This window comes from Hyperolius riggenbachi, chromosome 6 (assembly GCF_040937935.1).
Source record: "Hyperolius riggenbachi isolate aHypRig1 chromosome 6, aHypRig1.pri, whole genome shotgun sequence".
Taxonomy (NCBI): Eukaryota; Metazoa; Chordata; class Amphibia; order Anura; family Hyperoliidae; genus Hyperolius; species Hyperolius riggenbachi.
In genome coordinates, this window is record NC_090651.1 from 27853810 (window position 1) to 27877645 (window position 23836).

The 23836-nt window shown below is 43.9% G+C and overlaps 2 protein-coding genes across 9 annotated transcripts in view; both read right to left on the minus strand.

Annotated features, from left to right (window-relative positions):
• The window catches only part of AGBL4 (AGBL carboxypeptidase 4), a 2106705-nt gene that overhangs the window by 682153 nt on the left and 1400716 nt on the right, over positions 1–23836 (minus strand). The gene's annotated exons all lie outside the window — the stretch shown is intronic.
• BEND5 (BEN domain containing 5) overlaps positions 1–23836 on the minus strand; it is a 62235-nt gene that overhangs the window by 33666 nt on the left and 4733 nt on the right. Inside the window, exons 2-3 of the mRNA XM_068239041.1 lie at positions 9399–9538; positions 2225–2609 (exon numbers count right to left, since the gene is read on the minus strand). Of these exons, the coding sequence (XP_068095142.1) occupies positions 2225–2609; positions 9399–9538 (525 nt within the window). The remainder of the gene's footprint in view (positions 1–2224; positions 2610–9398; positions 9539–23836) is intronic.

The window sequence follows — 23836 nt, forward strand, 5'->3', positions numbered from 1 at the left end:
TATCGAGGGCCAGGGCTCAACAGCAAAGCAGCCCCAGTCTCAACCAACACCGCTAAGGATAAGGAGCTCAGACCTGAACAACTCAGACTGTGTGCGCAGCCTGGGAGTACTGATTGATGGGAAATTAAGCTTCAGGAATCAAATCTCAGCTGTTGTGAAACATTCCTTCTTTCATCTAAGGAATATTGCAAGGATTAAACACCTAATTCCTTCAGAGGATCTTCCAACCCTAGTTCATGCCTTTGTCACATCAAGGTTAGACTACTGCAACGTCCTCTACACGGGCCTGCATAAGAAAGAGCCAACCCCGCCATTGCCACATAGCACAAACCCTGTGCTCACTCCACTGGCTACCGATAAAATGGAGAATTCTGTTTAAGATTGGCTTACTGACATTCAAATCCTTGCACAATCTGGGCCCTGGATACCTGAAGGACTTGTTGCAACTGCATCACACCCCCCACAATCTTAGATCAAAAGGACGTAACACCTTGGTCCCCCCCAGAGTCCACCTCAAAACCTTTGGAGACAGAGCCTTTTGTCATGCTGCCCCTACACTTTGGAACTCCCTGCCACACCCAATCAGGGCAGCTCCATCCCTGGAAGCATTTAAGTCTAAACTGAAAACCTACCTCTTCAGTCTGCCATTCATGAACATCTGACTGTCTCCTCTGTAACACAACCCAGCCTGCAACCCTGTATTAATCTGAGACACAACTATGCGCTTTGAGTCCTATGGGATAAAAGCGCTTTACAAATGTTATTGTATTGTTGTATTATTATAAAATACAATTCTGCCTCCCAGAAACAGAGTATTTGGACATATTCTGCTTCACATGACTGAAAAATAGATAGATAAACACATAATGCATCACTTTGAGACAGTGAACGTCGAAGTCATTCCTTTATGTCACTGAAAAGCAAGGCATGCAGCCAGGAATTAAACTGCTGACCCTGTTACAGTAAAGCACACCTGAGATAAGCACAGAGGTATGTACAGGCTGGATTCACATAGCTCTGTGCATTGTCCTTTCCTCTACTCGTTCCTCCCGGTCCTCATAATCACTCTTTGAAAATTTTGACTTAGGGCTAAAGTTACATTTTTAGACAGGAAGAGGCAGGCTTGCTGCCATGTGTCCTCCTATCACCCTCCCTCTCCTTTCGTTAAAGGGGAGTGACTAGAGCGGCAAAGAGGAGGCAATTAGTGATGGTCAGGGATGTTCTTACGAGTAGCTACGAGTCTGTAGCTACTTGGAAATTCAATGGTAATAAAGGGCTGATTAAACAGCTGTGACCGCAGGTGACGGGGTGTTAACTTACACAGAAGTCACCGGGATCCTCTGCGTGCCATTTGCGTCACATGCAAAGTGTTGACCGCGTTCCACGACTCACTACTGCGCATTTTCCTTCAAGCCAGAAGCAGGAAGCGCGGCAGTGAGTCGTGGAGCGCAACCAACACTTTGCGTGTGACGCAAATGGCACGCAGAGGATCCCGTGGACTTCTGGGTAAGTTAACCCAAGTCAACCGCGGTCACAGCTGTTTAATCAGTCCTTCATTACCATTTAAATTCCTAGCTACTCGTAAGAGCATCCCTGGTGATGGTCATGTCTCGGAGAACACATGGAGAAGCATGTGATCAGTTTGGTCATGTGATAAGATATGCAAGTCTCTGATCTGCTAGTTATGGTCATGTGCTAAAGCAGGATATAATCACAGCAAATAAGAGCTTTGAAAATCTATCAGCTGATCAAACAAATCACATGCTCCTCCATAACTTCTCCTAGACGCGACCATCACTAGAGGGAATGGGAGGATGGTAGGAGGGAACACATGCTACAGATGGGGTTGAGGGGAGAGAGGCAGAGTAACATGAAACCTTTACCTGCAGGGGGAGTAACAGGAAGCCACTCCCTGCAGGGGGAATACAACAGCTATTGGATGAATAAATCAACCCCGGCTGACTGTATATCCTCTGAGCAAGGTCAGGTGCAGAGAAAGAGAATAGGTAACACCTGAAGTGATCATGAACAATTGTTTTGGGTGACAGTGTAGAGATGGTTAATGAGATTAGGCAAATTCTACATACAAATATGTGCAGCTTTAAAATGGACTAATCAAGTCCCACCCAGGTGGAATCTGATTGGTCCGTTTTCAAGCTGCCTACATTTGTGCATACTCTAGGGTTCGTATGATGCTTTGAATGATTTATAGTGCATGACTTACCGCTGCCTAGTCTCAGCAGTAGCACATCCTGCAGTCTTCGGTTCAGGACCCGGAGCTCCTTCACTTCCGTCACTAGTGACCCATAATCTTTCAGCTTTTTGGCCTGCTGCACTAACTGCCTCCGAGTCCTTTCCAGCTCATGCTGTATGTGTCTCATCTCCACCTGCTGCTGCTGGTAACTCCTCAGCAGTTCCTCATACAGGACTCGAGGAACCAGAGCTTCATCCAGCCTGTCCACCGGTGCCGGGACATGACAGGGGTCCATGAAGGCCTCGTCGCTGCTGGAGCTGTGGCTGGCTCCGACCCCGTTCTGCTTCTCCAATCGAGCCACAACAGCTTCGATGCTCTTACGGGTTCCTTCCCCTTGCTTCCGTCCGTCTGGCCTCTGAATACAAAAATATGAAGTAATTTGTGGTCACTGTTATGGCCAGGAGGCATGTTCAGTCACACAAAAGCAAAGTCCTGTGAACTGAAATTCACAGTTGCACAACTTAAAGAGGAACTGTAAACAAGAATTAAACTTCATCCCAGTCAGTAGCTGATACCCCCTTTCCCATGAGAAATCTTTATGTTTTCTCAATTAGATCTTCAGGGGGGGGGGGGGGGGGGGGGTCTGTATAGCTGATATTGTGGTGAAACCCCTCCCACAGTGTGATGTCATGACCAAGATCCTGACAGTTACCGGTCTGTGAACCTTGTTGCTTTGTGGGTAATAAAAGCGGTTTCTAACTGCCAAGCAGTATCACCCTCTGCGCATATACAGTATATGTGTATAAAAACAACAAATTTTTAGCCTATCACATAGTTAGGGGATGTGGTTATAAATACCGTAATTATGGCAGTTGGTGCTGTCTTTTTTCATGTCTGCCAGCAGTAAAGATGATGACATGCAGGCTGATTGTGGATCAAACAATATGACCAAATTACATGGAGAATATCAAGCATGGTGAACATCAATAACTTTGCAATGTATTGCTTTTTTTTTTTTTTCTTACTATCCCTTTTTTTCGCTTAAGTTCCTTTTTAAAGTCTAGCTGAGATCAATCAAAAGAAAAAAATATATACATAACCTTCAGGCTAATCAGTCCCTCGCAGTCCTCCTCCGGTAGATGCCGTCGGGGGCAGTTGGCGAAAGGGCAGTCCAGCCACATACACTCACGTGGCCGGAAGCATTCTGCCCATGCACAGTAGTCCTGCACAGGCAGCGAACACTTCCAACGACGGGAGTACAGTACGCCCCGACTGGCCGAGACAACAGGGCATCTACCGAAGGATCTAGGCGGCGGAAGAGGGTGGCAAGGGAACGATTAGCCTGAAGGGAGCTGGAGAAAGCCCCAGGTAGAGGCGTACATCAGGTCGGGTACCTGCAGGTTACCTGAAATGCGTGTCAGGTACCCATTTTGATTTTAATTGGGTTGCAGGTCGGGTGTGGGTAGCAGGTACCAAATACACCAAAAAGTGGGTTGCAGGTGGGGTGCGGGTAGCGGGGCTGTGGGTGAGGGTCTGAAAAATTAGACTCGCGCAGGGCATAAGGTCGGGTACCCGCGGGTTACCCGAAATGTGGGTCGGTTAATTTAATCGAGTTGTGGGTCATGTGCGGGGAGCGGGTTGGCGGATCAGGTCTGAAAAATTAGACCCGCGCAGGCCTCTAGCCCCAGGTATGTATAATTTTTTTTTACTAATCTAATACTAAACTTTACTTTAAAGGGATACTGTAGGGGGGGTCGGGGGAAAATGAGCTGAACTTACCCGGGGCTTCTAATGGTCCCCCGCAGACATCCTGTGTTGGCGCAGCCACTCACCGATGCTCCGGCCCCGCTTCCAGTTCACTTCTGGAATTTCTGACTTTAAAGTCTGAAAACCACTGTGCCTGCACGCCCGTGTCCTCGCTCCCGCTGATGTCACCAGGAGTGTACTGCGCAGACACAGACCATACTGGGCCTGCGCTGTGCGCTCTTGATGACATCAGCGGGATCGAGGACACGGCAACGCAGGCGCAGTGGTTTTCTGACTTTAAAGTCTGAAATTCCAGAAGTGAACTGGAGGCGGGGCCGGAGCATCGGTGAGTGGCTGCGCGGGCACAGGATGTCTGCGGGGGACCGTTAGAAGCCCCGGGTAAGTTCAACTCATTTTCCCCCGACCCCCTACAGTAGTCCTTTAAGCCTTTTTGAACTGCGCATACACAGAATGCTCTTGGCCATAGAAGCGTGGTTGTGAGAAGCGTGCAATATGCGCCAATGCATACACAATAGATGCGACCACTGCGGAGGTTGGGGATTTTTTTTTGGGGCAGCGGAACTACAGCAAGAGACCTGATAAACTGCTAGAGGCTAGAAGAAGCCCCAGATAAGTAAATCTAATCCCCCCTCCCCCAGCTCTGATATCCTTCCACCTAGGGTGAACCAAGCCTAAATATGGCAGCCTTTGTGTCCCTTTCCCCCGCAGGTTTCCTTTAAAGCGGACCTGAACTCCGAACTTCCTCTCTGCTACAAATCTTAAATCCGCAGTGTGTCTACTTCCTACTTTCATGGAAGCAGATATAAGATTAACATCCTGTGTTTACAAATTAGCTGCTTTGCCAGGGCAACCAGCTGACAAAGCTGAGAGGTCAAATGACACTGATCATTAGTCACAGATTAGGGGGGATTAGTCAGGCTCTACTCTCTAAATACATAAAGGGTGCATTTCTCTATGTTTTCCTTCTGCCCTGCACAAGAGTTCAGGTCCAGTTTAAGCAGAAGGCTGATCGTTGATGTCCAAAGTTTCCTTTCCTCCCTGTCCCCGAAGAGGTAATATTTAATAAAATCTAGTGAAGAAATCCAGCAGCATTAAAGGACCAGTCTTCAGTTTAAGCAGAAAAAAAGACTCTTGATTCATGAAGGTGCAATTAGTTTTAGCGATGCTTTAGGTGCCAGTAATCAAGGTTCAGAGATTTTTGGCTTAAACACATCATTAACCTTCTCTCTGGCAGATGTGCGACAGTGTGAAATACAGGCCAATAAAGATTTCGGGTTTCTGCTCCGCTGCTTGATTAGTCCAAAACCTTCTATTTTAAAACAAAAGATGAAGACTTAAAGAGAACCAGTCAGAAATGGGTTATGGAAGAACTTGGAAACTCAATCATTAATCAGATATGTGCAGGGTTATTGTTACTATTATGTATCTATACACTGCTGTCATTCTTACTGTCCTTTATTACATAGTACTGTACATAGTCATGTCACTGACTGCCGCTTACAATCTAATCCCTGCCATGGTCACTATGTAATGTGCCATAATAATTATTAAGTATGTATAAAGCATAACCTTTTCTGCAGCATGTTACAGAGTACACATTCATGTCGTTGACTGTCCTCAAGGTACATACACATGAGGGACAAAAGTGGCTGGTCGATAGCGCATAGGGAACGGGCATGCGACAGCCCGGCGACAGCTCCGCCCCCGCGACAACTGTCTACACATCTCTGCCCAAAGGCAGAGACGCGACGGAAGCTGTCGCCGAAGGTTCCTTCCCCCGCCGGAAGCTCCATACATTGTGTATGGAGTTGCTGTTGCTAGTCCGCATACACACGGCGGACTAGCGACAGTTGCGCCGAAGTTGCGGCGACAGCTGTTGCCGGCGATTGACCAAGTCAATCGCCCGGCGACAGCTCAGACTAGCGACGATTCGTGGCGCGCGCGTCATACACAAGGGGGGACTATCACTGCGACATGTTTGTGCCACGCGGTTGCAGCGACAGTTGAAACCCGTGTGTATGTAGCTTTAGAGGAGCTCACAATCTAATCCCTACCATAGTCATAGTCTAACGTCTTTCCACCAAGACAAATAAGCACAAGAACTATTTCTTCCCCTCCACTGTTAAGTACTTAAAGAGGAACGCCAGTGAAAATAACGTAATGTGTAAAAAAAATAAATTAAAAAAAAGTGATTCATTTTTACAATAATAATGTATAAATGATTTAGTCAGTGTTTTGCCCATTGTAAAATCTTTCCTCTCCCCGATTTACATTCTGACATTTATCACATGGTGACATTTTTACTGCTGGCAGGTTATGTCACTGGAAGTAATTACTGCTGCTTGCTTTTTTGGCAGTTGGAAACAGCTGTTAACAGCTATCTCCCACAATGCAACAAGGTTCACAGACAGGAAACTGCCAGGACCAAGGTTCTCACAGTTTCCTGTGGGAGGGGTTTCATCACAATATCAGCCATACAGCGCCCCCTGATGATCCGTTTGAGAAAAGGAATAGATTTCTCATGGGAAAGGGGGTATCAGCTTCTGATTGGGATGAACTTCACTCTATACTGTGTGCATACTCCCCCTCCCCCCCCCCCCCCCCCCCCCCAACTGAAGCTGGGGCGAATGCTTTTGATGGAACGGTGGACTGGATCAACTGCTGTTTATGTGCACCAGCCCCCAGTGTCACACTCTGTGGAAAACCATTTTTATTATTGTTTTTATAATAACTGCTAACTACGGTTGTGTGTATAGTTTGCTTCTACTGTCATCAATTGTTTAATGTTCTTCTTCATGAAACTTTTTCATTAAAAAAAAATAATATTACAATTAAAAAAACAAACAAACATAGTTACCGTAGGGGACTGAACTTTACAGACCAAAAATTTAGACACACCTTCTCATTCAAAGAGTTTTCTTTATTTTCATGACTATGAACATTGTAGATTCACACTGAAGGCATCCAAACTATGAATTAACACATGTGGAAGTATAGTACATAACCAAAAAGTGTGAAACAACTGAAAATATGACATATTCTAGGTTCTTCAAAGTAGCCACCTTTTGCTTTAATTACTGCTTTGCACACTCTTGGCATTCTCTTGATGAGCTTCAAGAGGTAGTCACCTGAAATGGTCTTCACTTCACAGGTGTGCTCTGTCAGGTTTAATGAGTGGGATTTCTTGCCTTATAAATGGGGTTGGGACCATCAGTTGCGTTGTGAAGTCAGGTGGATACACAGCTGATAGTCCTACTGAATAGACTGTTAGAATTTGTATTATGGCAAGAAAAAAGCAGCTACGTAAAGAAAAACGAGTGGCCACCATTACTTTAAGAAATGAAGGTCAGTCAGTCCAAAAAATTGGGAAAACTTTGAAAGCGTCCCCAAGTGCAGTCTCAAAAACCATCAAACGCTACAAAGAAACTGGCTCACATGCCCCAGGAAAGGAAGACCAAGAGTCACCTCTGCTGGAGGATAAGTTCATCCGAGTCACCAGCCTCAGAAATCGCAGGTTAACAGCAGCTCAGATTAGAGACCAGGTCAATGCCACACAGAGTTATAGCAGCAGACACATCTCTAGAACAACTGTTAAGAGGAGACTGTGTGAATCAGTAGAATCAGTGTTCTCCCCAGAAAAAATTTTCAGCCGGGTGGCATGAAATAGTAGCCGGGTGGCATAAAAATGTAGCCGGGTGGGGCGAAATGAGAGAATGCAGGGGCAGTGCTTCTGTGAGCAATTATGCTTACAGAATAGGAGGAGGTGAGCCGATGACAGCCAGGTGCTCATCAAAACTAGCCGGGTGGAGCATCCGGCTAAAAGAGCCTGGGGAGAACACTGAGAATATCTGCTAGGAAACCACTGCTAAGGACAGGCAACAAGCATAAGAGACTTGTTTGGGCTAAAGAACACAAGGAATGGACATTAGACCAGTGGAAATCTGTGCTTTGGTCTGATGAGTCCAAATGTGAGAATTTTGGTTCCAACCACCGTGTCTTTGTGCGACGCAGAAAAGGTGAACGGATGGTCTCTACATGCCTAGTTCCCACCGTGAAGCCTGGAGGAGGAGGTGTGATGATGTGGGGGTGCTTTGCTGGTGACACTGTTGGGGATTTATTCAAAATTGAAGGCATACTGAACCAGCATGGCTACCACAGCATCTTGCAGCGGCATGCTATTCCATCCGGTTTGCGTTTAGTTGGACCATCATTTATTTTTCAACAGTACAATGAACCCAAACACACCTCCAGGCTGTGTAAGGGCTATTTGACCAGGAAGGAGAGTGATGGGGTGCTGCGCCAGATAACCTGGCCTCCACAGTCGCCAGACCTGAACCCAATCAAGATGGTTTGGGGTGAGCTGGACCGCAGAGTGAAGGCAAAAGGGCCAACAAGTGCTAAGTATCTCTGGGAACTCCTACAAGACTGTTGGAAGACCATTTCAGGTGACTACCTGTTGAAGCTCGCCAAGAGTGTGCAAAGCAGTAATCAAAGCAAAAAGGTGGCTACTTTGAAGAACCTAGAATATGACATTTTCAGTTGTTTCACAATTTTTGGTTACGTACTATACTTCCACATGTGTTAATTCATAGTTTGGATGCATTTATTATGAATCTACAATGTTCATAGTCATGAAAATAAAGAAAACTCTTTGAATAAGAAGGTGTGTCCAAACTTTTGGTCTGTACTGTATGTCAAGAAGGTAAATTACTTTTGTTTTTTAAATTATGGGCTTGTAAATAGTGATGGACAGAAAGCTGAAAAAAATGTTTCAAAATAAAATATTGGGGCCCTACATTGTGATAGGGAAATAATTTAAACAGTGTAATAACCGGGACAAACAAAATACGTGGGTTTTAATTATGGTAGTATGTATTATTTTAAAACTATAAATGAAAACTATATAAATGACAAAAACCTGAGAAATAATGAATTTTTTCATTTTTTTCTTAATATTCTCGTTAAGAATTAATTTTTTCTAAATGCATTTTAGCAAAATGTACCGCCCAAAGAAAGCCTAATGTACCACCCAAAGAAAGCTAACTTGGCACTCCAGCTGTGATAAATCTACAAATCCCATCATGCCCCGTCCTCCCCGAGTTATGCTTAGAGCTGTCAGAGTATTGCAGTGCCTCATGGGACTTGTAGTTCCACCACAGCTGGAGTGCCAAGGTTAGCCATCACTGGCCTAATCGGTGGCGGAAAAAAACAATATATAGATAATTATGTTGTGATAAATAGTGGTAAGGTTATTGGCAAATGAACGGGAAGAGCGCTGAAATGTGAAAATTTCTCGGATTCATAAGGTGAAAATACACTGAAGGCTGAAGTGGTTAAAATCATTTTTTTTTTCTGACTCACTTGTCCGTTTTTTCCTCATTTTTCCTCTAAAAAGCATTTTTCCTCTAAAATTCCTTAGAAAAGTTTTTGTGCATACCTTACAGTGCCTCCTCTCGCCCTCCTCCTCCTCCTCGTCATACTCTTTACACTTCCAAGCCCTTTCTGTGGAGTTCAGGCACAGCTTGGGGATTTTGACTTTTTTCTGCAGGATGCATTTTTCCAGATCAGTTTTATTTTCTTAAAAAAAAAAGAAAGTATAAAGCACATTAAACAGATTAGATGTGGCTTCTCTTGAAGATGAAAATGAGCTTTTGTGCGGCAAACATTAAGAAGATGCAGCTTCTAGAAGGTGAATATTTCTGCCAGACTTCGGCGAGACTATTTTATGTTCCTACAATGCACCCGGAACAAAGGAGGATGTGCATCTCCCTGCATATGATTTAGGAATTCAAGGATTCCGAAGACTCATTCTTCCTGCATATATTTTCTCGCGCTCGAATCACAACTTGCAAGAAATACATTTTGACTTTGTCTCAGTTTCCAAATAGTTCAGGAGATGTGGCAACAGAAAAGGGCTCTTTGCGCAGAATAGGGACCGGAAAGGCCGGTATAGGCCGTTAGGCCATTTCATTGCTTAGCTAACGGCAGGCATCAAACAGCTGTGCAGGCGCAATCTGCTGTACAGCCGCAATTCAGGTAAAGCTTTGGGATCGCCCATGTGATCCTGTTTTATGCTGTGGTAAGAGCTACATGTGTTATTCTCTTACGGTGTTCTACCCATGCTCTTTTAGCTGGGTGCTCCACCCGTCTAATTTTGGTGGGGACCCGGCTGTCATTGACTGGCCTCCCCATATGTTGTAAGCAGAATTGGGCCTGTGCTGCACTACCCCATTGCGCCCCAACCTGGCACCCGCCCACTTTTTCATGCCACCCAGCAAGAAAAAAAAATTCTGGGGAAAAAACTGTCTTGGATGAAGATTGTTCTGTCATATGAAGATTCATTAAAGTGTACCTGAGATGGGGGCGACGGGAGCACGCGTGCACCTGGGCCCTGCATGTGCAGTAGGGCCAGACCGAAGGATTTTTGGGGCGAACTGTGGAGGATCCAGATGGAGCAGGAGGACGGCGAGGGAGGGATCAGCCTGGAGGAAGCCCCAGGTATGTATAATTTTTTTTTTATAATCAATTGTATGTAAAGCAAAAGGTGCCCATTACCAGTACAATTTTTTTCAATGCGATTTTTACAATCAAAAATGATCGGAAGGTAATTATCGATTTTTAACATTTAATGAGCGATTCTTTCTTCAAATTCGATCATAAAATCCAACTTTAGGATCGATTTTATCCTATTCAGCAATTGACCAAAGAATCGTTCCTTATGAATTGCCTTCAAAAAACGGTGACTTTTCTATACAATTCGAGCATTAAAATTGCATTTGGTGAAAAAAAAATGTACTGTTAATGGGCACCTTTAGAAATAAAACATTAGTAGCAAAGAAAAGAGTCTCCTATTGTTTTCCAGTACGGAAAAAGTTAAGAAATATCAGTTATCTATGCAAGAGAGCTTCTCTGAGCTCTTCCACCCAACTTGGGTCAAATACAGTCCTGTTTTCTGAAGCACTTAAGCAGCCAACAGTGAGAGACAGCTTGAAATAAGTTTTTACTGCAGGAAAGTCCAAAGGGTCATGACTTCTGCTTTGTTTTATAGCTTAAAGCGGTCTAACACCTAGCATTTCAACTTTGCTTTAAAAGATTGCTTACAGCTTAGAAACTATTATGCCAGATATTTTTTTTAGCAGAAATTCACTGAATGGGTTAAACATGACATTTTAGTGTTGCATTTAGCTAGAAATCGGAGACTGTGCTGAGGTTTAGATACAGATGTATCAATTTACAATGTAAATAAACAAACACCTCTCTGAGAGAGCACAGAGGGATTCCCAGACAGGCTTTTCAAATGTCTATTTGCATTCCAAACAAAGATACATTTGTATCTAAACCTCAGCACAGATGCAAAACTAACATGTCATGTTTAACCCATTCAGTGAATTTCTGCTTTAAAAAAATCTGGCATAATAGTTTCTAAGCTGTAAGCAATCTTTTAAAGCAAAGTTGAAATGCTGAGTGTTAGACCACTTTAACCACTTTACCCCCGCGCGTACGGATTTCTCCACCCCTTTTTCCATCCTTTCACCCCCAGGGACGGAGAAATCCGTACTCTGCGCACTCCCGCCGCTGTCCGCGCTCCCGCTCGTAAACACGCGGCCCGCCGCTAGTAAACACGCCGCCGCCCGCTCGCCCAGAGATCAACGAACGGGAAAATCCATTCCCGTTCGTTGATCTAAGCCCCGCAATGATCTGCTGCCGCTCAGCTGAGCAGCGGCGATCATTGTGAAAAAATAACAAAGTCCCAGCCTCTTTCTACTTCCTGCAAGCGTCCGGAAGGACGCTTGCAGGTCGCATGAAACAAATTGGTAATGTTGCCATCTTGTGGCCAAATAGTAAAACTACACCCTAACCATTTTTTACACACAAATAAACTTGTTTTACACAAAAAATTAACTCCTTACCTCCCACACTCCCCAATTTTTTTTTTTTTTTTTTTGTAATTAAAAAAAAAATAAAAAATTTACAATTTAAAAAAAATACATAAATAGTTACCTTAGGGACTGAACTTTGTAAATATTTATGTCAAGAGGGTATAACACTGTTACTTTATAAACTATGGGCTTGTAATTAGGGATGGACGCAAAACTGAAAAAAATGCACCTTTATTTCCAACTAAAATATTGGCGGCAAACATTGTGATAGGAACATAATTTAAACGGTTTTATAACCGGGATAAATAGGCATATACATTTAATGGGTTTTAATTACAGTAGCATGCATTATTTAAAAACTATAAAGGCCGAAAACTGAAAAATAATAAAAAATTTTCCCACATTTTTTCCTATTTTCCCATTAAAACACATTTAGAATAAAATAATTCTTGGCATAATGTCCCACCTAAAGAAAGCCTAATTGGTGGCGAAAAAAACAAGATATAGTTCATTTCATTGCGATAAGTAATGATAAAATTATAGACGAATGAATGGAAGGAGCGCTGAAAGGTGAAAATTGCTCTGGTAGTCAGGGGGTAAAACCCCTCAGTTGGGAAGTGGTTAAAGACAGATTGTGGTTTGTAAAAAAAAAAAAAAAAAAGCTATATAACTGAAAATAGAAATATGAGACTCTTGTCTTTGCTACTGCTCTATTCATTATCCGTAAAACACACACTATTCTTTATATCATACGTTGGTTATTATTTTTTGCTTCAAATTTGCTTTAAAGGACATCCGAGGCGAAAATAAACTGATGAGAGAAACAATTGTATCGATCTATCATCAGTCTCCTAAAAATTACTTTTTAGATATTCCACAGTTTTATTTTATATTTAGATCTAGTAAGTTTTTACTGTTTCATGGTCTCTGCTCAATGACACCTTCACTGAAGTATGCCAGAGCCCAAATCTATAAATTATTGACCCTTTTTATCTCTTTCCTGCTTTCAGATGCTGTTTACAGACAGGAAAGTGTTTTATGGCTGTAATTACTTATCAATGAGGGTTATGCTGTATAAATCTGACCCAGGCAGAAACTGTCACCTGCATACCTGATAATTACATTTTCAGGCAGAGAAAGAAAAAAAGAAACACAGCCTAGTTATCTGTGTGCTCGGCACTGTACATGTCTAGCTCATCATGTCATCTCGGTTGTCCATTAAAATGCATTAATTATTTTACAATGATGCCAGACATTCAGATTGGTGCCACCTCCAAAAATAGAATACAATACCACAAATTTTTTTGAAATATGTAATGGAAAACAATAACATTCACAGAAGTTTTAGATCATCCATCCTGTAAGCTGTAAACGCCAAGCTGGCACAAGCCCCATAATATCCTGGCTATCTGGTCTTTGAGATAGGCTAATCTGTGCTTTAGCAGCCATCCAGCTTCAGAATGCTGAGACAACAGAGACAAAGCTGTAGAGATGTACAGATACCCGCAGAGGTCTAAACTCCGGCACCGGAAACAAGGGCTCTGCTCAAGCCTGAAAACTAGAGCTCTGCTCAAGCCTGGAAACTAAAGCTCTGCTCAAGCCTGGAAACTAGAGTTTTGCTCAAGCCTGGAAACTAGAGCTCTGCTCAAGCCTGGAAACTAGAGCTCTGCTCAAGCCTGGAAACTAGAGCTCTGCTCAAGCCTGGAAACTAGGGCTCTGCTCAAGCCTAGAAACTAGGGCTCTGCTCAAGCCTGGAAACTAGGGCTCTGCTCAAGCCTGGAAACTAGGGCTCTGCTCAAGCCTGTAAACTAGGGCTCTGCTCAAGCCTGGAAACTAGGGCTCTGCTCAAGCCTGGAAACTATGGCTCTGCTCAAGCCTGGAAACTAGAGCTCTGCTCAAGCCTGGAAACTAGAGCTCTGCTCAAGCCTGGAAACTAAAGCTCTACTCAAGCCTGGAAACTAGAGCTCTGCTCAAGCCTGGAAACTAGAGCTCTGCTCAAGCCTGGAAACTAGAGCTCTGCTCAAGCCTGGAAACTAGGGCTCTGCTCAAGCTTGGAAACTAGAGCTCTGCTCAAGCCTGGAAACTAGGGCTCTGCTCAAGCCTGGAAACTAGGGCTCTGCTCAAGCCTGGAAACTAGGGCTCTGCTCAAGCCTGGAAACTAGAGCTCTGCTCAAGCCTGGAAACTAGGGCTCTGTTCAAGCCTGGAAACTAGAGCTTTGCTCAAGCCTGGAAACTAGGGCTCTGCTCAAGCCTGGAAACTAGAGCTCTGCTCAAGCCTGGAAACTAGAGCTTTGCTCAAGCCTGGAAACTAGGGCTCTGCTCAAGCCTGGAAAATAGAGCTCAGCTCAAGCTTGGAAACTAGAGCTCTGCTCAAGCCTGGAAACTAGAGCTCTGCTCAAGCCTGGAAACTAAAGCTCTACTCAAGCCTGGAAACTAGGGCTCTGCTCAAGCCTGGAAACTAGAGCTCTGCTCAAGCCTGGAAACTAGAGCTCTGCTCAAGCCTGGAAACTATGGCTCTACTCAAGCCTGGAAACTAGGGCTCTGCTCAAGCCTGGAAACTAAAGCTCTGCTCAAGCCTGGAAACTAGAGCTCTGCTCAAGCCTGGAAACTAGAGCTCTGCTCAAGCCTGGAAACTAGAGCTCTGCTCAAGCCTGGAAACTAGAGCTCTGCTCAAGCCTGGAAACTAGGGCTCTACTCAAGCCTGGAAACTAGGGCTCTGCTCAAGCCTGGAAACTAGGGCTCTGCTCAAGCCTGGAAACTAGGGCTCTGCTCAAGCCTGGAAACTAGGGCTCTGCTCAAGCCTGGAAACTAGGGCTCTGCTCAAGCCTGGAAACTAGAGCTCTGCTCAAGCCTGGAAACTAGAGCTCTGCTCAAGCCTGGAAACTAGAGCTCTGCTCAAGCCTGGAAACTAGAGCTCTGCTCAAGCCTGGAAACGAGGGCTCTGCTCTGCCTATTTCCTCGGAGACAACTCGGATGAAAAACATATAAAGTTTAATTCTGAATTCTTAAATCATCACTTAATGAGCTAAATTATAGCTCTGGTCTTGTGGTCGCCATGGTACTGAGCACTTTACTTTCAGTCCTCTCAGATGTTAGTCTTTAAGGTCCACCTGCCAGTAGTGGTCCAGAGGCTTCCCCGGTCATACTATGCCCCTTTATTCCTCTGCTTGGACCCTCAAAACAATATTTGCCTTCGAAAGGGAACCTGAGATGGCCCCAATGTGTTTATTTATACTTACCTGGGATTCTCTCCAGCCCCATGAGGTTTGTGGCCTCCCTTGCTATCCTGTTCAACCCCTCTGTTCACTAGATATCCTCGTCGGTTATCCGGCTGGCTGTGCACCCACATCGTGCTCTGGTGCCTGTAAACATTTTGCGCCTGAGCAGTAGTACTACGCAGGCGCAGAAGGCTCCCAGGCACATGAGCGTGGCTGAGCTGTGCAGAGGCCCACGACTGACGGTGAGTGAACGGATTACCGGCAGGGATATCTAGTGAGTGGAGAGGTCAGAAAGGACGGTGAGAGAGGCAACGGCCCTCATAGGGCTGGAAGACGCTCCAAGTAAGTATAAAAGAAGGCACAGTGTACGATCTCAGGTACACTATAATCTCGAAGATTGCTTGCGCACGCGCTCACCTCTATGTGCGACAAGTACAGTCCACGCCTGCGCAGTAGCATGGAGCCTCATGTGTGCTGCATTCTTTCTTTGTGCACAAGTGGCTTTGTACTACTGTGAATGCGCAAAGCATACTGAAGCCTGCACAGTGTGAGCACACTTAGACATGGAGGGGGGCACAGCCCTAAAGATAAAGAGGGTCCCTGCTGGCATGGTTGGCATTGCAGTGGATTGGGTAAGTCTTTGTAGCATCCAGAGGTTTCCCCCTATTTAAGTACCAAGTGTCTTTTAAAGTGTACCAGAGCTGTCGATAAAAGAAGAACAGATACTCACCCGCTGCTTCCTCCTGCAGCACAAACATGTGCGAATCCTTCGCCGTCCTCCCGCGGTCTGCCGTTCAGCCGTGATCAGCCCCGGTAATAAGCTCAGTCGGGCTCAGTCTGGGCCTTCTGAGCTACTGTGCATGCGCAGTAGCCCAGACTGATGCGACTTAGCCAATTACTGGGGCTGATCGCGGCTGAACGGCAGACCGCGGGAGGACAGCGAGGGACTTGCACGTGTTTATGCGGCAGGAGGAAGCAGCGGGTGAGTATCTGTTCTTCTTTTATCGACAGCTCTGGTTTCCTTTAAACTTATAGTGCATCTCAATAGATTAGAATATCATCAAAAAGCTACTTTATTTCAGTAATTCAATTTAAAAAAGGAAACTGGTTTAGAATACAGATTTATTACACACTGGCCCACAAGCAATTCACTTTCTTTCCTGAGTTTTCTATGAGATAATGTTTCATCTCTCCATTTTCAGCACTTTGCAATTAAAAAAAAATAGCAAAAAATTGGTGTAAAAGTATTATCAAAACTACCGGTATTTTAACCACTTCACAGCTTCAGTACAGTATATCTACTCCCCTGCAGAGGAGATCAATGAATGAGAAAGCAATTCCTAATCATTGATCTAAGTCCCCGTAGCAATGATCTGCGCCTTTTATGAGAAGCTGCACGATCATTCTAATAAATAAAAGTTTCCCGTCCTCAGTACACTTCCTGTAAGCATACAAATTTCGCTTACAGTATGTGAGAAAACGCGGAAAAGCCGCCGCTAGGAAGGCGGTTGATTCCGCGTTCGGCATGACTACTCGCGCGCATGGGCCTGCATCCACTAGCTTGGCGGAACGCGGAGAAACCACCGCATGCTTAGTCGACAAGGCGGCGGATTCCACGTCCAACACGGAAGTTTGCACGCAGGGACCTGCCGCTAGTGGAATGGCCGAACGCGGGGAAACCGCCGCATACTCTGACAGCGGTGCGGCTTGCCCCGCGTTCAAACCAACAGATACATTACAACACATGTCTGGTGTGGCTGGGACAGATAGTCCACACAGGTTCAGGATGACGCGCGCGCGCGCTGAGAGGCAGAGCCTTTATGGAAGTCAGAAGGATGTCAGCTGATCCAGCCGATCAGCTGACGATTCTTTCAGGTTTCATTGGTCCAGCACTTAGGGGAGGCGCTGGAGAGCGCTGATGTATATATACTAGGTGCTGGTCATTTCTCTGGTGTCTGGCGTTGCGATCACTACGTGGTAGCACTCAGACCTTGTCAGTTTCTGTGATCTATCTGTGTTATTATCTAGACTAGTTCCAGGGTGTTGATGACCAAGAACCTCACACCTCAGTCTAGGGAAACCTGTAAATTATCTGTGTTATTATCTAGACTAGTTCCAGGGTGTTGATGACTACGGAGCTCACACCCAAGACTAGGATACAGTTTACCAGCCTGTTATTATCTAGACTAGTTCCAGGGTGTTGATGATCAAGGAGCTCACACCCAAGACTAGGCATTGTTGTATATTTGTTATGACCTTCTGCTTTCCTGACTATTCTTCTGATCGCTGATTAGGTACCTCGCTATTTCTGATACTCTGTTGCTGAACTCAGCCTGTCTTAGGATTCCGTTTCTGTCTCCTGTCAATGTCCCTGATCTGTCCGTCTGTTGCCGACCCGGCTTGTCCGACCTCGAGAGCTATCTCCTCTGCCTAGAGATAGCTCACAGACCTGAGAGTGACACCCTGCCTTGGTGTCACTCATACTCGGTCCTTCCTACTCTCAGCCTGACTCCTCCCTCAGGAGAGTCTCAGGCCTGTGGAAGGAAAGTGTTATTGTGCAGTAATCTTTACTGCTGGCACCTGCTCCTCAGGTGCAATCCTCAAAGTATTCCTGTTACATTTTACACTCATATCTCCCTGGTGTCCAGAGGTTAGTGATATATCTGATTATCGGTGATACTGCAGATCATCTATAAATCGGGTATATATCTGTATTCTCGGTGATACTGCAGATCGCCGGTAATCAGATCCTCTCTGTGTTACACCGATCGTTACACAGTATGCATAAAAAAAAAGACTGAGGCCATCTTGTGGCCAAATAGTAAAACTACATCTAAAAGCATTTTTTTTTAAATGCAAAGACCTGTTTTTACATTTTAAATCAACCCCTTACCTCCCACACTCCCCAATAGTTTGTAAATTTATTTTATTTTTTTTACAAAAAAGATAAATGTTGCTATTATACAAAACACATAAATAGTTTTCTTAGGGACTGAACTTTTTTAATAGGTATGTCAAGAGGGTATAATACTGTTACTTTATAAATGATGGGCTTTTTATTAGTGATGTATGCAAAACTGAAAAAAATGCATCTTTATTTCCTAATGAAATATTGGCGCAAGACATTGTGATAGGGACATAATTTAAATGGTGCAATAACCAGCATAAATGGGCAAATAAATTACATGGATTTTAATTACGGTAGCATGCATTATTTAAAAATTATAATGGCTGAAAACTGAAAAATAAGGCTTTTTTCCCAATTTTTTTCTTATTTTCCCATTAAAAAACATTTAGAATAAATAATTCTTGGCATAATGTACCACCTATAGCAAGCCTAATTAGTGATAAAAAAAAAAAAAACACATTTAACACATTTCATTCTGATAAGTAGAGATAAAGTTATTGGCAAATGAATGGAAGGAGCTGAAAGGTGAAAATTGCTTGGATGCTGAAGGGGTAAAACCCCTCAGTTGTGAAGTGTATTTTCTTGCTTGCTGATGATTTAAAGGGGTATTTTATTGACAAGGTGTGAACATATCACCTAGGAGAAAACTCAGGAGAAAAAGTGAATTGCATATGGGCCACAAAGTGATATATTTCACATAGACACATAGAGAACAACGGAATTCTGGGTAATTAACCCCCTGTCTCCCATGCACACAGCTGAGGCAGTTAAGCCTCATTTGAATCAAGAATTCCATTAGGTAACTACCCTAACCACTCCTGAGCCCCTCACTAACCTGAATGCAACACGTTACAATGTGACGTTGACACCACACTGTGAACGTTGCATGCGCCTTTCATTGCATTGAGGTAAGCTGCTGTATAATGCAGCACCGTACACCTAGCCTAAAGGTTATTATGCTATTGCTTATGTTTTAGAGCAGAGAGGAAGTTCCGAGTTCAGGTCCGCTTTAATACAGATATGTTACTTTACTGAAAAGTATGTAGATGTCATGCTTGTTCGAGGCTCTTTTTGCATGAATTACTGCTTCATGGCGGCATGGCATGGAGGCTGTCAGCCTAAGGCACTGCTAAGGTCTCATGGAAGCTGATTGCAGCCATTTTTGGGTCTGGTGTCTTATCTTCCTCTTGATGATATCCCTCAGATTCTCTGTTGGATTTAGGTCAGGCGAGTTTGCTGGCCAGTAAACCAGGTATTGGTGCTTTAGCAGTGTTCTTACCAGGCTCTTTTAGCAAGGTGCTCCACCCGGCTAGTTTTGGTGAGCACCCGGCTGTCATATGCTGTAAGCAGAGTTGTGCAGAGAAGCGCTTGCCCTGCATTCTCTCATCTCGCCCCACTCGACTACTTTTTCATGCCACCTGGCAACTTTTTTATGCCACCCAGCTGGAAAAAAATTCTGAGGAGAACACTGTTTAGGTAGTGTGGATAGGTGCCAAGTGCTGCTGGAAAATGAAAATCAGCAGTTCCATGAAGATTGCCAGCAAAGGGAAGCATGGAGTCCTCTAAAATGTCCTGGGAGATGGCTGCACTGATTTTGGACTTGATAAAACATAGTTGACCAACATCAGCAGATGACATAGCTCCTCAAATCATCACTGACTGTGGAAACTTCCCACTAGACCCATTGCAACTTGTATTGTGTGCCTCTCCACTCTTCCTCTAGACTCCGGGAGTTGGATTTCCAAATGAAATGCAACATTTACTGAAAAGAGGGCTTTAGTTTTTTTAATTTCTTCAAAATCAGCTAATCGATAACCCCCGATTTATACGATTTGCTTCTTCGTTGCACTCTTAAAGGGGTTAGTAAAGTTGCATATAGTTTGAATATAATGGTTTTATTTGTGTCTGAGTATCCAGTATTTTTCTTCAAACACAATTTGTCGCCATCAGTCATTCCATACATACCAAGTTCAATCCACCTCCAAGTTCCCACTCAATAACCCATGCTAGCTACCTTTCTTTCAGCCAGAACCTATTCAGATTCTAATTGTGTCCATCCAAACAAATTCCTGTTGCCACTAACTGTTATGCACAAGCTTACACCAGTTTTCCTGCCATGTTCGTAAAAGTTCATAGGACATATGGTCCTCCATTTCTCATCCCTCTATCTCCCAAAAAATTGACAGATTTGCTATCCAGTCCCGCAGATCTGGCGCCGCTGTATTTTCCCAACTCTGAATTATTTGTCTCTTAGCGTTTACAGCTAATGGCACTGTCACATCTAACTTTCCTCCTTCCTTTCCTAAGTCAGTTATGCCAAAAATTACTATTGTTTCTGAAAACAGCAGCTATTTATGGACAGATTATTACTAAAGTTTTCAATTCCAACCCAAAATTTCTTTATAATGGGACAGGAGTGGACCACCACATATGTCAAAAAGAGCGTGAATCTGCTTTGCATCGCCTGAATCTGCTTTGCATCCCCAGCATCTGTTCCCCTCTTGTCTCTGCATCTTTCCTAACACGTCAGGAGTCAGGACATAGGTACCATCTTGAGATTAACTTGTAATTGATAAACTGATGTGCTGTATTCTGTAACCAAATATTGTGAAAGATTTTTTCAGGGCTGTGGAGTCGGAGTGGAGGAGTCGGGGCAATTTTGGGCACCTGAAGTCAGAGTTTGAGTCGCTGATTTCATAAACTGAGGAGCCGGATAATTTTTGTACAAAATCCATAGCCCTGTTAAAGAGACACTGAAGCGAAAAAAAAATATGATATAATGAATTGGTTGTGTACTATGAATAGTTACTAGAAGATTAGCAGCAAAGAAAATATTCTCATATTTTTATTTTCAGGTATATAGTGTTTTTCTAACATTGCATCATTCTCTAATATGTGCAGATTACAGAACACTCAGCATTCAAAATGATACTTTCAGAGCAGTCTGTGAACTAATGACCTCTCCTCTGGCAGAGAAAAAGAAAACAATTGAGATAATAAAAGTCAGAAGACAGCCCTCTCCACCACTTCTTTGAAAGTCGTAGAGCTTAATTGCTTTATTGCATAGAGATAACAGCTGGAGTTTCTTAACTCTTCCTGTACTGGAAACAATTAGACTGATGTATCTGATCTTAATGTTTTATTTCTTAGCTGTACTACACATACAAATCATAATATCATAATTTTTTTTTTCGCTTCAGTGTCTCTTTAAGTATTAGACTAAGGAGTCGGAGTCGAGGAGTCAGAGCCATTTTGGGTACCCGGAGTCGGAGTCGTGGTTTCATAAACTGAGAAGTCGGAGTTGGAGTCGGAAGAATTTTGTACCGACTCCACAGCCCTGGATTTTTTTTGCCACTCAAAAGTAGAAGGGTTCCTTTAGTACTTTTCCCATTTCTCACAAAATGGAGGGGGTGCTAGTTCATAACTGTTAGTTAGTTATAAAGCTATAAAGAAGGGAGGGAGATCATTTTCTCCATCTACCAGATAAAAAAAAAAATTCAAACTGGTTTAGGTGATTATTGATTCCTTTTATTTTTGAGAGGAAACTCTTCAGTTGACAGTGCCAGAGTCCTGCACCTTCCTCTACAATATGAAGACAATATTTTGATCTAGATTCTCCAAATAAGGGCTTTGGACCACCAAGCAGCAGCCCAGTCTGTTTTCTACTTATTCCAAGTAAGACACTTCTCTCACTTTGTCTCTCCTTCTCCTTTGTGCCTTCTTCCCTTCCTTTGTGACTTCTTCAGTCCCCAGGGCCACCCGTTCAGGAGCGGCTTGACACAAGGATGCAGCAGTTCAGTTGTACCACATGTCCCGGATATGTCTGTATGTGGGGGGCTCTTGATGCCCTGGATCCAGCTGCAGTCCAATCCCTATGAGTCTCCAACAAATTCATGGATGGCCTGTGCTTCACAATCCTTCTAGGCCGCAGTAATCCTATCGCATGAACAACTTTTCTGCTACTTTTTTCTTTCTTTCAGCTTAACTCTCCATTAATATGTTTGGATACAGCACTCTGAACAGCCAGCTTCTTTAGCAATGACTTTTTGTGGCTTAATCTCCTTGTAGAGGATGCTGAAGACTGTCTTCTGGACAACTGTCAAATCAGTAGCCTTTCCGATGATTGTGTGGCTTACTAAACCTGACAGAGATCATTTAAAGTGAATCTGAAGTGAGAGTGGTATGGAGGCTGCCATATGTATTTCCTTTTAAACAATATCAGTTGTCTGGCAATACTGTTAGTCTTCTGGCAGCAGTAGTGTCTGAATCACACACCTGAAACCAGCATGAGGCTAATCTAGTCAGACTTCAGTCAGAAACATCTGATATGCATCCTTGTTCAGGGTCTATGGCTAAAGGCATTAGAGACACAGGATCAGGAGTACAGCCAGGTTACTTGCATTGTTTAAAAGGAAATAAATAAAATAAATATGGCCGCCTCCATATCCCTCTCGCCTCATGTCCCCTTTGAAGGCTTAGGACACCTTTTCTGATATTTAGGGTTAAATGAGCTACCAGAAGTCTACAATATTGAACTTTTTCGCGATACTCTAATTTTCTGAGATAGTTAATTTTGCTTTTCCTTACCCGACAGCCATAATCAGCATACTGAACTGAAAACACTTGAAATTTATGATATATGAGATTCCCTTTCTGAATGTAATTACTGCTGACATTCTAGTTTATTGAGATGCACTAGTATACCGTGTTGTATTGTGTCCCCATGTAACACGCAGTCACTTCCAGCACAGTCACATTAAAGTCACAACCTGTCCCCTGTAGTCTGCCAATACACAATGATGTTGTGCCCCTCCCACTCCACAATCATGCTCTATTACGGCATGAGCCCACTACTGCATTTTTTAAAAGGGTTCTCTGGGGGGGGGGGGGGGTTTGAAAATAAAATTGACACTTACCTGGGGCTTCTACCAGCCTCCTGTAGCTGTCATGTCCTGCGCCGTCCTCCTCAGATCACCGTTCCCCGCCACCGGCAATTATTCGTCTAACAAGACGAATAATGTGCGCTCCCACTCGTGTCATCGGGAGCTTACTGTGCAGTATGAAGTTTTCTTGTACTGCACCTGCGCAGTAAGCTTCCGATGACGCGCGGGAGCGAGCACGTGCGCTCCCACGTCCGCTAGCGGGGAATGGCGGATCGTTGGAGGACGGCATGGGACATTACTGCTACAGGGGGCCGGTAGAAGCCCCAGGTAAGTGTTTTTATTTTCAACATACCCCCAGAGAACCCCTTTAAGAACTCGCTTGCGTTTTTTAAATGGGTAGGATGCGTTTTAACATGTAAAAATGTGTGAAAACGCATTTCAAAAACGCTTGAAAAACGCAGCAGTGGTCTTAGGCCCTCCAAACCCACCCCCAGTTTGTTGCTATGAATGAATGATGCCTTGCTCTCGACTATCCTCCAATCTATCAACCCATAATGATGCCCTCTTCCCCATTATCCCTAGGGATGGTTAATGAGATGGAAATCATTTGGAATTGATACAGTATTATGCAAATATATGCAGCTTGAACATGAACCAATCAAATTCTACTACGTTAAAATCTGACTGGTCTATTTTCAAGTTGCATACATTTGCATACAACCTTTGGATAATCCTGCTTCAACTTAAAATTATTTGCATCTCATTGACATCCCTAATTATTCCCCAGCCCGTCACTCCACAATGCTGCTCTGTTCTCAGCATCCTCCATAATGATGCCCTGCACTATTTTCAGTCTCCCCCACCACACCTTCCCACAATCTATCACCACAACACGATGCCATATAATTCCTCCCTCTGTCATCACTATTTATGTTTTGTTAGCTGAGTGAGATGCCCTCTCCACATTAAGGCTTTACGGTCTATCA